The sequence below is a fragment of the Haliotis asinina genome, chromosome 7 (genome assembly GCF_037392515.1).
Source record: "Haliotis asinina isolate JCU_RB_2024 chromosome 7, JCU_Hal_asi_v2, whole genome shotgun sequence".
NCBI classification, from domain to species: Eukaryota; Metazoa; Mollusca; class Gastropoda; order Lepetellida; family Haliotidae; genus Haliotis; species Haliotis asinina.
In genome coordinates, this window is record NC_090286.1 from 59,703,981 (window position 1) to 59,720,752 (window position 16,772).

At 41.4% G+C, this 16,772-nt stretch overlaps 1 protein-coding gene across 6 annotated transcripts in view; it reads left to right on the forward strand.

Moving 5' to 3' along the window:
• Positions 1–16,772, forward strand: part of LOC137290520 (ornithine decarboxylase-like) — a 40,014-nt gene that overhangs the window by 16,084 nt on the left and 7,158 nt on the right. For 5 of the 6 annotated variants that reach the window (XM_067821523.1, XM_067821525.1, XM_067821524.1 and 2 more), the window contains exon 2: positions 10,702–10,794. In XM_067821523.1, coding sequence (XP_067677624.1) covers positions 10,702–10,794 — 93 coding nt within the window. Of the gene's footprint in view, positions 1–75; positions 191–10,701; positions 10,795–16,772 lie in introns of all 6 variants that reach the window. The other variant, XM_067821526.1, reaches the window with a different exon arrangement.

A 16,772-nucleotide genomic window follows, 5' to 3' on the forward strand; every position in this document is an offset into this window, starting at 1 on the left:
TTTCTTCAGCTGACATTTTGTTAATTTTATCTGGAGTGTAGTCTCCAAAGTAATGTTTGGCTTTACCTCCAACAGCCAACGCCACCAGTTTCTCTCGCTTGTCATCAGTGGGGCCTGCGGGCGGCGTGGGGGAACCCTCCACAGACAATTGTTCGAGCAATTCCTCACACTCCATCTTATAATATAACAAGTAAGATTTAGTTTTAACTATATAATACCCGATACAGACAAAACACAGAGAAATGAAGGTTAAGTTGCACACGACAAATACTTCGAATATCATAGCTATATGCTTAGCTTTGCTTAGCTTTGCTTAGCTTTGCTTAGCTTTTACTTAGCTTTGCTTAGCATACTATATAAGCCACGGGTTGGTCGGTCTTTAGAACGAGCTTAGCGTGTTTAGTTTCAGCGAGCTGTTTCTTCACCCGTTCCCGTTCTAATTTACTCATCACATCGTTCTCTCTCAAACACTCCTCGAACGAATCCCTGTCCTTGCAGTGAAATAAGGCCACCCATCGCGTCTGCTCCCTGAGGTCTTTCAACACCGAGTTGAACTTCTGCGTTAGCACCCAGACGCTGTGATTTGCATGCCGGCCGGAGAAGGCCAGGTACGATAGCATGTCTCTCTTTTTTGTTATCTCGCGATTAGCGCTGCAGTCGTCCAGTATAAACAGCGTCGGTTCCCCTTTAAATTTCTCGTGAAGAGCTTTCAACCAGTCCTGCAGGCGTGTTCCAGGGTCGATTTTGTGTACGTCCGGGTCCGTCATCACCCAAGGTCGCGCGTACGTTTTATTCATGCTCAGAGTAGGGCACATGATAACGATGTTATCGAACACACCCTTGTAGTAACCCTCCAACATATCCAACACGAAAACGGTCTTACCACAGCCAGTCTGCCCGCATATGATAGCGCAGTGTGGGTCAGTGGGGAGGTGGGGCAGTTTATTGTTGGGGGGTGTGGGGGGGTACCCCCCACTAGTAGATGGCTTGCACGAATCTCCCATTGTCTATATTAAGTTGCGCGTCCATAATTACGTACAGATATAATTTCAACTTACCAGCGGTTTGGGCCTTCTTATTAATCTGGATGGTTATCCCTTCGCTGCCGTTATCTATACGGCGCCCGCTACCGTGCAGTTTATCATCATCCGTGGATCGCATGTCCAACCATAGGGCATACTTGGTGGTCAGGTATTCACCGATCTGCACGGAGCCGAGGTCCAGGTCCTTTGTTATGTAATCCCCCACTGGTAGCTTTTTTATCTCATCCCACTGCTGGTGTGGCCTCATACCATGACTGAACAGCTGGTTGGGCACGCCCTCGATGGTAACTTCCACCTTTTCAATCTCGGGGTTGAAAAACTTCTCGCTGTCCCTCCGGAATGGATCGTAATCCTCCACGGGGACGACCAGGATACCTTTCATCGATCGCGCCGGCACATTCAGGTTGATATTCCACACAGTGTCGCTCTTATCTCGCACGACTGATCTATGCCTAAGCACGCGATCGTACAGGATAGCCATCTTCCCAGAGTACTGGCTTCGAACCTGCCTGGCCAGCTCCGGGCTAGTGACCATGTCGAACTCCAGAGAGATGTTGTCTATGGCATAACTGGCCTCATCACCGTTCGGCGTACGCACTACTTTGCTATAGTCGTTAAACGTGAGCTCGTATTCGAGCCTATCACCCAGCGCGGCCTGGTAAAACGGCGCGTGTCCCGTGAGCAACTCGAAGTCGAGCGGCACGCAGAATCGATTTCCGTATGCTAGAGCGATGGCCTTTTCACCGTCCGATAGCTTGTCTTGCTGGTCTGTCGTGAAGACGTACCCTATACGCGCTCGGGTTGATTTACTGATACCCTGGTACACATCATTGACTCGTTCTCTCTCGCTTTTCCAGAGATCCTTGTAGCAGTGAAACACGTCGCTGTCGTCGATGCTCAGTACCTCGTTACCACTGATCTTGACGGTCGTTTTCTTGATGATAGCTCGACCCACGTTCCGCACTAGCTCGCGTTTGTCGTTGTCGGAGGTCAACGTGATATTGAACGCCAGTCGAACAGTGCCTGGTACAATGAGGTCATTCTCACCAAGGTTTGGAAATCTAACCAGCAGAGTTTGATTCTGGTCTATCTTGCTGGGATTGTTTGTGATGGTCACCGACTGTCGCACGGCTCTGGCACCTAATGGCTCTCTCAATTTTCTGAAAGGATCTAATTTTCTACCGTACATTGTTATATAAATAAAATATATTTTTAATACTAATGGATGAAGATATAGATATGGATGAGATGCCGGGCGCTAGTGCCCAGGCATCCGATGTGCAGGAGACCTCATTTACTAGTTCACCATTGAGCCAACAACTTTTAGAAACAACGGTAAATGATTATTACGAAGGATTAAAAAGTGATAAAAACTACGTTGAACCACAGGGTATATACCATAAGAATTTTTTTATTGATAAAAAGGGTGTTCTACGTCTTAAGTCTGCCCCAAAGGTTGACCTCTTTAACAAGATCAATAAAAAACCACTGGCCTTGTCAACTCTAGCCAGCCGCAATGGTGGTGTTGAATTTATCCATGAACATCTAAACATACCTGATTACGGTGGTGCAATACCTAAGGCCGTTAAAGAAGATCTGCAAGCTACCAGATCCCACCTCACCACTATAGATGAAATGACGCCAGAGCGTGCTACAGAAGCCTCGGACAGCATAGAAAAACTGTTGAGCACCTACTGGGACAAACCGTTACCGGGATTTGACTTTCCGGTAAGGGAACTGCGCGACTTAGACGAAGCCGTGAAACGCGTGCGTGGAGAACTCGTGAACAACATGGGGAAACTGAACGAAATCGACGAGCACATCGCTAGGGAAAAAACCAAACTCACCGAAACTGACGACGATGATATGAAGAGTCGTATCAATGAACGACTACGCGATTTAGAAGACGAGAGACGTACACGATTGGAAGCCGCTTCCTCGAATCGTGAACATCTTCGATCCCAGATCAGTCGCATTCGGGAAACAATCGATAGAATACTGAATGAAGATACAACTTTAGCCAACAGGATTCGGATATTGTTCCGGGAGCAAGGGATCACCATCGCCAGCATTCTGACTGCATTGGGTTTTATCATATCAACCCTGGTGGTGTCACTGGTGGGAGGAACCCCTGTGGGGCCTGCCGGCGGCGGGGGAACTCCAGGCGGTGGTGGTGGTGTTAAAGACTGGATTAAAAAACTCGGGGAAGGCCTAGCTAAACTGGCTGGTAAAGCCGCCGAAGCCCTTCCCGGCATCCTGGGTAGCATCGTCTCGTGGTTGTTGAGCGCTCTGTCTAAAACTGCCATGTGGCTCAGTCAAAACCTGTGGGCAGCCATCGTCGCCGTGGCGGGTCTGGTGTACGTAGCGGCTAAGAAATCTTTAACCAAATAAGTCCCAAAGTTACCCCACCAACCACTAGGGCTGTTTTATTATCAATATGCTGTTGATAGGTGGTGGAAACCCCCACACCCCCAGGGGGTACCTCCACATGAATTTTAGGCTCCGGAGGTGGCGCCACTATACCCTTTTCACGTGGTGGGATGTGTGGGATATGTGGGGTGTTAATATCGGGGTTGATACCCAACTTTTGGTCCGCCGTGGCTATGACTATTTTGTTGTTATAACCCACCACTTTTTTTATTCTCAGTTGCATATCACTCGGAGCCATGTATAACCCCACGCCGAACACGTAATTGACTTTCGATCTGGCGTATTCTAACACATTTTGGTAACGGTCGATGGCCCTCGGGAGATCAACTGGAGAATTGATAGCATCCTCAACGTTGGAAACGAATTGTGTCTGAGCGTCGTAAGCAGTTCCCTTACCGAGGATGTTAGAACGCGTCATCGACTGCGCACCCAACAGCGCCCACACGTACGTTCGAATCGAGTCGTTCAAGCGTATTGTACCAGCACGAGTGAATCCTTTCGATGTTTTTGAGATCATTTTAGTCCAGGCTGTGGCTGCATCAGGACTGGTTTGTTTTATACAGCTGACATGGATCTTTTCATTCGTTGTGGGGCCTGTAAATGTATGACGGTGTGGGTTGTATGAACCATCTTTAGAACCGGCATAATGTTTTCCGGACCTGTAGAAGTACACGAGAACTATACCGAGACCATGGTTCACATCAGGAAGGCGAAAGTCTTTATTCGTTGGAATCTCAAACTCCCCACAAACACGTTCATAAGCGCGTCTATCATAGGGGTTATTCGTCATACTCCACGCTTTATCTTGGGGAAGAGGAGCACTTATTTCCTTCAATATTCGTCTCGTTTGATAATAAATATGAAACAAAATAACCGACTTACTCAGTTCGTCTATACCGTAGTCTGGTGTCACACCCGACCCTGTCGTCGCACACCACACAGCAAAGTTGAGTTGGTTCTGCCAAAACTGCATTGGGTTTTGATTCCAGTTTACCACCGCCTGCGCGTTATTAACGGACACGACATACTTTTCAAAGATATCAATAAAGGTTGTTTTAAACCCCGTACCATCTGCATTCACCACGATTTTCAAGTGTGCTAAATCCATATTATAATTTATAATTCATATATTATAATATGTACATAACACTTCCAGGAATAACGAGCGGTGAGGCCGTTCAGCTGACGCACGCGATCGATAACACGTCAGGTCAACTCGAAGTCGCACTCTGCGATATCACCTACCTACCACAATGGACTAACATTAATATCAGCAACAATAAGCTGTTCGTCAGTGGAACTCGCAGCCAGATAACTGACGGCTACTACAGCGTGTGCTCTCTAAACGACGAGGTCTTCAAACCCCTGGGAGCCGAACTCAAGATGAACGACTCAAACGGTACAGTGGTGTTAATCAACAACGGAAGAACCTCCTTGAGGCTAGGCCGACCATTAGCGAGGATACTCGGTATGTCTCCTGACGAGATAAAACCAACAACAACCGTCACAGGCACGAAGTTACCCGAACTAGTACCGTACCGAGAGCTATACATTCATCTCAGTCAGGTGAGCACAACGTATAACATTCAAGGAGGCCACCCTTCCACTATACTGAGAGCAGTGCCGGTGAAAACTGAGAAATTCAACGACGGTAGAACCGAGTCGTTTTCACCACGGCAGTATAAGAGATTAACCCAGGGCAACATACCTGAGCTGACAATATCGGTGTTAGATATAAATCATAATCCTGTAAATATAGGATACCTCAGCTTAACACTTCATGTAACATGACCAGCGCACAAGGACCCGGAGTGAAAAAATGTGTCAATATCGGGATCTCCGACCTCGGAGACACACGCGGTTTCGACGCTCCCGGAGTAGATGGTAAATCGTACGCCTTGCAACTGAAAAACAACATTTACAAACGCGTTGAAATCCCCTCCGGTGGAGCCCTAAGTGATATGATAGATACCACAGGAGCAACAGCCAACACTAAGTACGCCCTCGTCAACACCGGTGATGACAACTGGAGAATATACCCATCATTCGGAGGTAAACTGTTCGACTTAGACGATGTTGAGAGCACTACCGTCGTCAAAAATAAACCATATATGCTCGTCTTCACCGAAGATGACAAGTGGGTGTTGTTACCCGATAACAAATGGTTTCTCAATATTAGACTCGTCTCCCCTTACGTGTTCACGGATAACAAAGACAACCACCTAAACAAAGTCGTGAACAATGGAACCCTGCTCGTGGCTTACATCCCAACTCAGAGACGTAGCATAGTCGTCAGCCCAGTCAACACTATAGCAGCCCACATGCTATCAAGTAAACCGGCCATGCAAAACGTGAAATTGCAGTTGGTGTCTGAATTCGAAGGCGTGGTTAAGATACTAGAGAGTCTACCGGCAAACTCAACACTGTTCATCAAAGTCTACCTAGGGGAACCATCGGGGAATGATGTCGAGATCGTGAAGGGGATCAAACTCGGGTGGGTGAAACGACACCAGTTTCAAGTTTGCAACGTTTACGTGCGGGTGGGTGTCGACTCCAAGACCAGTCTGCAGGGGGTCAACGTGATCGTAGAAAACAAGATATCACTAATCAATATCTTCCTGCCTGACAACATACACTTCATGGGTATAAAGTTAACCCCTGAATTATTATCAGAAAACCAGTTGGAAATTATATCATAATAGTATAATAATGACTAATCATCATCCCAACACTACACTTAACGACCTGGGAGATACAGAGGGATTCGATCAGCCTGGTGAGGAAGATGAATTCTACATCCTACACTTCAAAGACAACGTGTACAGACGAGTGTCGTTATCAAACTTAAAAGAGCCTAGATGGTTGATCAACTTAACATTAGCCTCACCTTATATCACACTAAAAGAAGATGATCTTATCACTAAGATTAGAAACAACGGTGACTGGATCGGGGAGTTCATTCCGGATGGTGGTGTAGCAGTCATAGTAGGGTTTGGTAATATAAAAAATAGGTTAAGGTCTGTTGGGTCAATCAATAAATTAACATTTAACACTAATATACCTTTCCCGGGCAGTATTGAGCTATCATACTACCCTTTAACAATCATCATAGAAGTCTTCTTTACGAGTGATGGCACCATGAGAGTAACCCAAATTTTACCCGGGTTGATAATAAGATGGGATTACAAACACGAAGGTCAATATTGCCGTATTATTATACAACGAGGATACCAACCGGAACCTATAAAACACTTAACAAGCCTCAGTGGGGTTTCTATTGAAATAATAGGAGAGACTATTAAACTCTCACCTATTACCCTGACTATTGGTATAAACCTTCTAAGCCTTAAATACATTAAGAGAAAGTTAACTGAAACCCAATTAAAATATCTTTCATAATATATATTATAGGATGGGTCTGTACCCAGTCGTAGAGGAAGTAGCTAAGACGTTAGAAACCGTAGATGGGTTCCGCTTGAGGCAGTTATGTGATGTAAAACGTCAACTAGAACAAGACCGTGACACGCGGAAAGCACTATGTAAAAAATATAATAGAGCTTTCAATATCGTGGATGGGGCTGACACTACCCTTATGGCAACCAGCATGGGACTAGGGGCGGCAGGCGTTGGGTTGTTAACCACCATCGTGGCTGCACCTATAGTGCTAGGTATTGAAATAACGGCTGGGGTGACAGGGTTGGTAGGGTTGGCGCTTAAGTTAGTATCACGCAGGCTTAATCGTAAGGCATTGAAACACGACGAGATCAGGGTTCTGGCCGAAGCAAAACTCAACACAGTGAGTGAGCGAATTTCCACGGCACTCTCTGACAGTAAGATCTCAGAAGAGGAGTTTAGTTCAATCCTCTCTGAACTCAAAAAATATAACGGAATGAAACAAGATATTCGATCCAAGTCTCGTAAGTCTGCTATCAGCGAGGACGAGAAAAAAAAGTACATAGCACAGGGAATACAAAAAGCCCAGCAAGCCTTTATTATGAACACCAAAGAGATCGTAGGCGGTTCACATTAAACTGTTTCATCGATATAAACATAACATAACCGTAAGCGAGCCACCGATCCTATATGGTCGGTCAAAACTTACAACAAATTATTGATCGTACCGTACGGCACAGTGTTACCGCCTGCCAAGTCACGGTAAACGTGATGGCGTAGCTTTGTAGTAGGGGCAATAATAGCAAGAGCTAAGGGTCCCACCAAAGCCTCATTTAGTAAATGAGGCTTTTTAGAGGGGTTTTTGAAAAGTGTTTTCGGACTATCATTCCCTATACTACTCTTTCGTACCATGTGCCTCAGAATGAGAGTTTTGTATGGGTCGCTTGGCAACATGTACAGGGTCCCGAGGGCCACTGGAATTCAGATTGGTGAAAACATCTGAGAAAGCCTCCATTTCCCTTTGAGATCATGAGGAGTCACCCGCCACTGGTCATCGAGAGCACTCTATGAGAAGAAAGTCCTCTTCGTCTGACTGGCAAGTTGGTCTTCACTTGTAAGAAGAAGAAACTAAATGAAATCAAACCTTCTTAGAGTCAAACCTTGACTCCAAACCATTGAATTCATATTTAAAGGTGACATGGTTACTTATTCTTGAGTGTGGAGGATCTTCCTAAGCTCTTCAATGACGATTCCTCCTATTATATACTTAGGGATGCATACAAGGCAAGGGTTAATCCGTTAATCCTCTACTTTCGTCTTTAGGTAGCTCCTTTATGACCCAACCCGTGAAGGTCCCGTGGTAGAATAGGCCTTCAGCAACCCATGCTTGTCATAAAAGACTCTGCTTGTAGGAGGCGACTAACGGGATCAGACTCGCTGACTTGGTTGACACATGTCATCGGTTCCCAATTGTGCAGATCGATTCTCATGTTGTTGATCACTGGATTGTCTGGTCCAGACTCGATTATTTACAGACCATCGCCATATAGCTGGAATATTGCTGAGTGTGGCGTAAAACTAAACTCACTCACTTACTCGTTTATGACCCTGACGTTTTATTGCGCGAATGATGTTTTTAGTTGCAAGAGCCAACTTTGACAGTTCGAGACGAAAGGGTAAATTTCAACCTCTTAGGACTTTCCTAGAACGAGATCGGCACAACCGTGTTCGGGATATCAGGATTAAAATAAAAATGATAAATGTAAGGAAGTCAGCAGGGACCGAAAGACGAGTTCAACACAACCGAGAGTTCGTCTTATCTGAGTTCGATATATTAGGGTTCGACTGCAGGTAACCTTTTTCTCGTGACATTAAATTGCGTTCCTGTTATATCACGGAGAAACATGAAGGTATACGTAAATAGCTTAGCATTTAAACGAATAACAAAATGGGGATTTGCAAAAAAATGCAGTTCCAAAAGGCGGATTCACAGATTGCTTGATAACATCATTAATATACAATGCTGTCACCTACAGGAATAATTTTGTCCAATTAACATTCTGCTGTGCGGCCATACACCAGTGAATGTATTGTCTTGTATTATATAAATAATCAGATGAAACAATAAAAAAAAGTATATCATGTATTTATAATGCACTGTAAGCTTGTTGCATTCTCAGTACTGAGTACAGTTTGATCGAGTTATTACCACAGGAGTTTTCGAGAAAAGGTAAGCCTATCCTGTTCCAGCGGTAGCACCCGTCATAAACAAACGCAAGGGTTATTCACGAACCCCAACAGTAACAGATATTTAATGTTGCAAGGCAATGTTTTAGGGAATTTCATTCAGAAATACTCTCAAAATGTCAAGTATTTAACTTGCAACTCATGGACAGTATGTAACGTGGACAGATAACATCGATTTTATCTACTGCTGAGGAGTAACCAGTGGAAACCCAGGTTTTTCTTTAGGTTTGCACTCCGGCCTTCAAGTTGTCAAGGATATAACTTTGGAGCATTGTACTCAGGGCAGGAATGCTGTTCTCTCGATAAAACATTTTATGGTGCTGTTTAAAATATTGGCGGTAACAGCTGGCTCGACTGTACCGCGGTTGCAGGTGTATTACTTGCTGCGTTAAATTTCAAAATGTCCACTATAACAGCTGTTTTCTTGAGTATTGCCTACACAAACTGACAGCAATGATTTAACAGGCGGTAGCTGGAATCAACCGGTTGTTGTACCTCAGTCCCATCCTTTTGGTCTTGCAGCAGAACTTTTTTAAATACAGAGACTGAAAGTCATGTTTCTCGTCCCAGAGTGTTTAACACATGCATGGACCTATGTCATACTGCCGATCCTAGTTGTCATGCTGGCCGGCTAGTTCGCTCATATACATTCAACATCATCACTCATGTAGGTAATGCAATCATTATTTGCCTTAATACATATTAACAACACCTATATTTTGAAACAAGGACATAACTAAAAATGCGTTCATGAACATAGGATAGGAAACTATATGCATATATCCTTTTGCCATGATTGATATCGATTGTTGAAAAAAACTATTGAGTATAATATAACTTCCACAAAATCTCGAGAGATGTGGTACAAGTAAATTTTGTTACTTGGTGCTTTGTATGTGACCTGATGGTTGGAAAACAGTCCTAAGGTACAGTAGCTCACCTTCATGTTACATTTAAAGGACAAAGGGTGACATGAATATTATGTACATTATGCTCAATAAGTGGATGCAAAATAGTTTTTGCTCATCAGTTTCAGCTTAGCATAGTTCGTGAAATGCTAGTTTACATGTTTACATATTTTGTTTATTATGACAAAATATTTCTTTTCAGGGGCATATTCCATTATCACACTTCCATGACATGATTTCTTGCAATTCCCTAAAATACCCATGCACTAAGAACTTGTTGATGTTAGCCATCACATCTCCGTGATGGTTACAATGGATCGCCCAGAATAGTCGTTGGTGAAATGGTCCACATGAAACACTGGGTTGTCTGGTCCAGACCCGATTATTGCCTTCATTTTATGCAAAACTGCGGCGGTCGTTTTTCATACGACAAACACCTGAAATACACGATGAGGAGACACTAGGGTTAGCCTTGTGGTGTACGCGGTTGCTGGAGAGACGAGTTAGTTTCTGTTATCTGGCAGGCTACCCCACTGCTCCTGTTCCATTAACAACTGAAAATACACTCATATATTTCATTGGTCCAAGCGCAGTTCCAGTTAACTGTGTCTTACCATTGCCATGGAATATAAAACACGGGTGTGACAACCAGGCTTCTATTTGTCCCCATTTCTCCACAGCGGACGATGAACAAACAACATGTCCACATGGTGCCTGCCAAACAGACAACGGCAGAAAAGGTTGCTGCAGCAGTGAACGCGAGAGAACTCAAGGTACTGTCGAAAATTACTGTAGACCTGCATGTAACATGACTATATAAATAAAACCCGCAGAGTTTACAGTGTCCTTCTTTGCTGAGGGGTATAAAGCGCTGTTATTCTGGGTGATCTGTAGGTTATTCTCCATTGCCTTACCTCACACATCAATGTCCCTTTCTGATTGGCTGAGCGCTCTTCTGTTATTTTCAATGTACCTTGTCTATTATTTTCAATGTACGCTGCATACAAACGAGGTGCATTGCCTTTCACCCCATGGCCAATGGCAACTCATTCGGTACTTTGTAGTTGCACTTCTTTTACTCACGAATAAATTTAGTCATGTATGATGTACGGAAATTACAGTAACATCAACAACCCCTGAATATTTTTACCTTTTAACAAGAAGTCTATGAATATTATTCTGATCAGGTTCTTATGCCCTTAAGGGGATAATAACCAGATATTTTCCCATTTATCGCATAATTTTACCCAATCAGCAAATTGAGAAGGTAAGGTAATTCATGTATTTTAATTCTTAAAATAGGATTATCGAAAGGGATGCCATTTTAAAATATTTTTAACAGCTGTTTGAATTTGGTGTGAAAAGTTGAGCATTATAAATTTTGATTCCATGGTAAAACAGTGTCTTTTTCATTGTGTGGAAATATAAAGTTCTATATCACTTTTTTTGTAATTTCATTTTTGATTGCCCTAGAAAGATATGAAATAGCTTTAAATAATGAAGACTCCTGTGTACTTGCATCTGAATCTGGAATTTTGTATGTTTTTGCTATTGAAATAGTTAAACCATAAGGCCTGTCTTGTTTAGGTAGAATTCTGTTTTCTTGAAATTCATTCTTGAACCTAAGTCTAAGTAGTTTCTTTTTAAAATAAATTTTTACACAACTTGTGTCATTCCTTGTTGTTGCCCTATCCCAATTTAACAAGTCAGGTATAGTATTACTTTTTAATTGCTTTTTCACAAGCGGTAACAAAATTGTCTATGTGTGTTGTCATGGTATACTAATTAAAACCTAAATGTTTAAATGTGAATTTCTCGGTTACGAACACACAGATGAAATGTATTCGACAAGCCAGCACCAAGAACTGCAAGCTTAATTTAACTGGTACAGTATTAGATTACACAATTAAACATATAGAGAATTGTTTCACATACAGTATGATGGCTGTGTGTGCAGTATGCTTACAGTGAATGAATTGAAAAAACAAGCACGTGAACATGGTCTTTGAGGTTATTCTCGCATGAGGAAACATGAGTTATTAGATTTGTTAGGTTTAAAGTATCAAAAAACATCTACTGTGAAAGAGCTTATAAAACAAGCTTGTGAGCATGGAATGCGAGGTTATTCTCGTATGAGGAAATCTGAACTCATCAAATTACTAAAAGAACAAAAACTTATAGAATTACAATTCACACCTACTGAGCATGGTGTAGGAAAACATTTGAGAGGTTGGAAGATGGAAGTTCAAAGAAATATAGACGTTGAAGATATAAAACAATTGGTATTTGATAAAGTAAACAAAGAACTCAAAGATTTAAGAGGTATTAAATTTCAACTCACATTAAAGATGTCACTTGAGAGACAACAGGTGAATGAAGCAACTGAATACACCAACGTTTACTTCAGAGGTAATCAAGAAGTTACAACGCAACCAGACACTATCAACTCTTCTCTAGACAGATCATTTGGGAAAATTCGAGAAACACCAGAACGTTACACTAATAGGGAGTCTGGTTGGGTTGCTGATAAGATGAACATGGTTTACCTGGATGTAGCAAACTATGTACCATTGAGAGGTGGATCTTACTTACCCCGACCTGAGTATTTTAAGAAATAGCAAGCCATGGTTAATTTTAAAAACCGTGGTAACAATTGTATGAGGATAGCGATGAGATCTGCTAAATTTCCAGCTGAAAAACATTCTGACAGACTTTCTAGTTATCCAGAAGATGACTGGATCAATTGGGAAGGTAAAGATGAACCCACCCCCATTTCTCAGATCAATAAAATAGAAAAACAGAATCCAGACTTAGCAATAAAAGTATTCAGTAAAAATAGTACACAGGATTAGCCCTTTATTGTATAACAATAATTGTAAAATGATCAACATATTTATGGTACAACAAGGTGCAAAATATCACTACACATGGATAAAGAATTTTAGCTGTCTGTTGTACAATCAGTCAAAACACAGGGAAAGAAACACTCTTGTGAAAGGTGCCTTCACAGGTTTTCGTGGTCAAATCTTTTAGATTCACATAAGGATGATTGCTTGGGTGTAGGGGAGACGGCCGTTTGAATAGATATGCCAAAAGAAAACAAGAATATATTGGAATTTACCAACCACAAAAATATAATGCCAGTACGCCGACTTAGAAGCTATCATTAAACCAATCACTGCAGTAGCCCAATCCACTGATAAAAGTTCTACACAAAAAGTACAAGAGCATGAAGCATGTGGGTTCGGGTATGTTGTCTTTCGTTGTGCTGGTCAAACTAACCCTCCCATTATTTATAGAGTGCGAGCCACAGCTGAAGAATTTCTGAAGTGTTTACAAAATGAAGAGAAAAATATTACGAAAAGATTGTACAACAAACTACCAATGTGTGTGACACAAGAAGATTAGAAACCCCCCAAGAAAAGCATGCATTATCATGTATGCTGTAAACCTCTGAATGGTGATTCAGTTAGAGATCGCTGTCACATTACCAGTAAATACAGAGGTGCGGCTCGCAATAAATGTAACTTGAAGCTGAAGATAAATCCTAAACTTATTCACATTCTAGTGGTGTTTCACAATTTTCGCGGATATGATTCACGCTTGATTATGCAAGCTATTTCAAAGGTCAAAGGTAATATATCATGTATCCCAAACAATATGGAAAGATACATATCCTTTTCGCTAAACAGGTTGAGATTCATAGTACAGTTTCTTTTGCCTACTCTAGACAGTTTGATCAAGGCTAATAACCCTAACAACTTAGCTATAACTAATCAGTACACAGAAGAGGAAACTAGATCTTTGCTGCTACGTAAGGGTATCTACCCGTATGAATATATGGATGACTGGTCTAAGTTTAATGAAACACAATTACCTCCCATTGACCGCTTCTTTAGCAAGTAACAAGACTACTTGATAAGAGTCCAGTCGAAGCAATCCATATGAATTCTGTTGTAGTAGATTCAGCAGCACCCCGTAGAAAAAACAAAAATCCAGACTGCGCGATTGTTAGATCTTTATATCAACCAGGTGAGACACACATAAACGTGCAACAGATCCTATCTGTTCTGTGAAAACGTACAATATTGATCATGTGGATATCAAGACAGGGAACCTAACCTATACTTCTTGGAAAATGGGCCAAGTAGAGGATTCGTTCGCGAAGAATTACAAATCATACCACAGGGATAAAAAAATTATACCTTTATCTTTAACAAACAAAGTGTAACACTACAAATACAATAATGGCTAGTAATAAAGGCCCAGGAATACGAATAAAAAAATGTGTTAATGTAGGTTTATCAGACCTAGGTGATACTAGAGGGTTTGATGACTTAGGAATAGATGGCAAAATACACGCTTTTAAGCTTATGAACAGCATTTACAAACACGTTGAAGTTGTTGTCGGTGGTGGTTCTGGTAGTGCTTTTAACCTAGATACATCAAGATCTATCAGCAACACATGATACGATATAGTTCACAACGATGAGAATGAATGGAGAATATACCCATTGTTAAGTGGTATAGTATTCGATTTAGATGACTTTGAAAAAATAACTTTTGAGCAAAACAAACCATACTATCTAATGCTCACTTACAATAACAAGTGGGTGATGTTACCATCTGGAATCGATTGGCCTTTCAACATACCACTAATCTCCCCATACGTTTTCAAGGAAAACAAAGACCACTACCTAAACAAAGTCGTAAATAATGGAACCCTGCTCGTGGCTTATGTCCCATTACAGAGGCACAGTGTATTCATTAAACCAGTCACGAGTATAGCAGCCCACACGCTATCGGGTAAAACCAGGGAGAACGCGCTATTGCAGTTGCTTACTGAATTACTGTGGTTGCCCTCCTGGAAAAACTCCCGGAGAATTCAATGACGGCCATCCAAGTCTACGTAGGTCAACCAAGATTTGATCCTACTGAGAACGTGAAGGGAATCAAAATCAATTGGTCTAAAAAACAAGAGAATCAATTTTGCTCTATTTTTGTGCGGGTGATGCATGAATCACAAACTGTTATATAAACAATAGTAAGCAATCACTCCAATGTAACACTTGGTGATCTAGGCGACACAAAGCAATTCAATTCACCTGGTGAAGAAGACACCCCATATCTCCTATACTTTAAAGATGACGCATAGGAATGAATGCCACTATCAGATTTTACAGAGCTTGAATGGTTAATTAAAATAACACTAACCAACCCTTACGTCTGTTTTAATCAAAATGATTTCCTTTCCAAAATTACTAACAACGGGATCATTCTCACATCCTCTAATCCCTGCAAAGATAATACTATACCAGTATTACGAATACCAGGTCACACTGGTAACATGTTAGCTCCAGTCAACTTTAATACCAGTTTAGTCATTTGCAGTATTTACGATTACCAACATGATTTTTTTTCAGATTCACATTATTGTAACCAAATACCACATTAATTATAGATGTATGTCTTAGATTTCCGAGCCAAGAATACTTTTAGATGGACTGAGAATAATTTGGTTTAAAAGACATGAGAATAAACGTTGTCGAATCATAATAAGGCAAGGCTATGAGCCATTAATAAGCCCTGATGGGGTTTGTATTGTATATAAAACCACACCTGTTAATATTTCACCTATTTACCTGTATGATAATCTAAACCTCATAAACCTTAAATATGTTCATCAAAAATTAAATGACAGATAATTAAAAATAATTTATAAAATATATTATAGACACACAGAATGGGGCTATATCCAGCCCTAGATGAAGAAAGAAATGTACATGGGGAGTGTGGAGGTGTTTCGACTTAAACAGATATGTGAAACAAAGTGTCATCTGGAACAAGAGCATGATATTCGTTCATCATTACATAAAAATACAATAGAGCTTTAAACTATATAGGTGGTGCTGATACAACACTACTGACAACTACCAAGGGATTAGGAGCAGTAGGAGTTGGGTTGTTGACAACAGTCGTAGCTGCACCGGTGGTGTTAGGACTTGAATTAGCAGCTATAGTTACAGGAACAGCTGAGACGGTGTTTAAATTTATAACCTGCAAATTGAATCCTAAAGCAAAGAAACATGACGAAATTAGAATCCTTGCTGAAGGAAAGTTAAATATGATAGAAGATCATATTTCCACCGCACTCAATGACAACAAAATCTCAGAAGAAGAGTTTCGTTTGATAGTAGGTGAACTAGAAAAATACAATAAAATGAAAGAAGAGATTCTGACAAAGATTAAAGAAAAAATGTTCTATAAGGGATGATGAGAAACTATTTTGCTGAAGTCAATATTTTAGATTGATATGATACCCTATCTTACATAAACTAGTCCCGTACCCCAACAGTCTTCCTCTCACTCGGAAGACTGTTGGGTACTTTTCACAAGGGAGATGAAAAGTGGCTATGTTATGGGGTTTATAAATTAAGATGAGTGAGGGAAGGATAGGTTTTATATCATGGGTTATATGGGGTGGTCTGTACCACCATTGTCTATACTACTTTAGTGTCTTTAAAGGCACATTTGCTGACACTGCCCATACACGTGTGTCCAAGCGCATACAAACTTGAGACCTGTAAGTCCTCTAAATAATGCATACACAAAATGAAAATTCAGATCAAACGACGAATACAATAGCAATATTTGTGACCTGAATAAAATTCTTGGTCAAGAATAAACACTTGATTTATCAGAAACGTCTGTGTATTATTGCCAGTACTGCAACCTGTGGATCCACTTATAT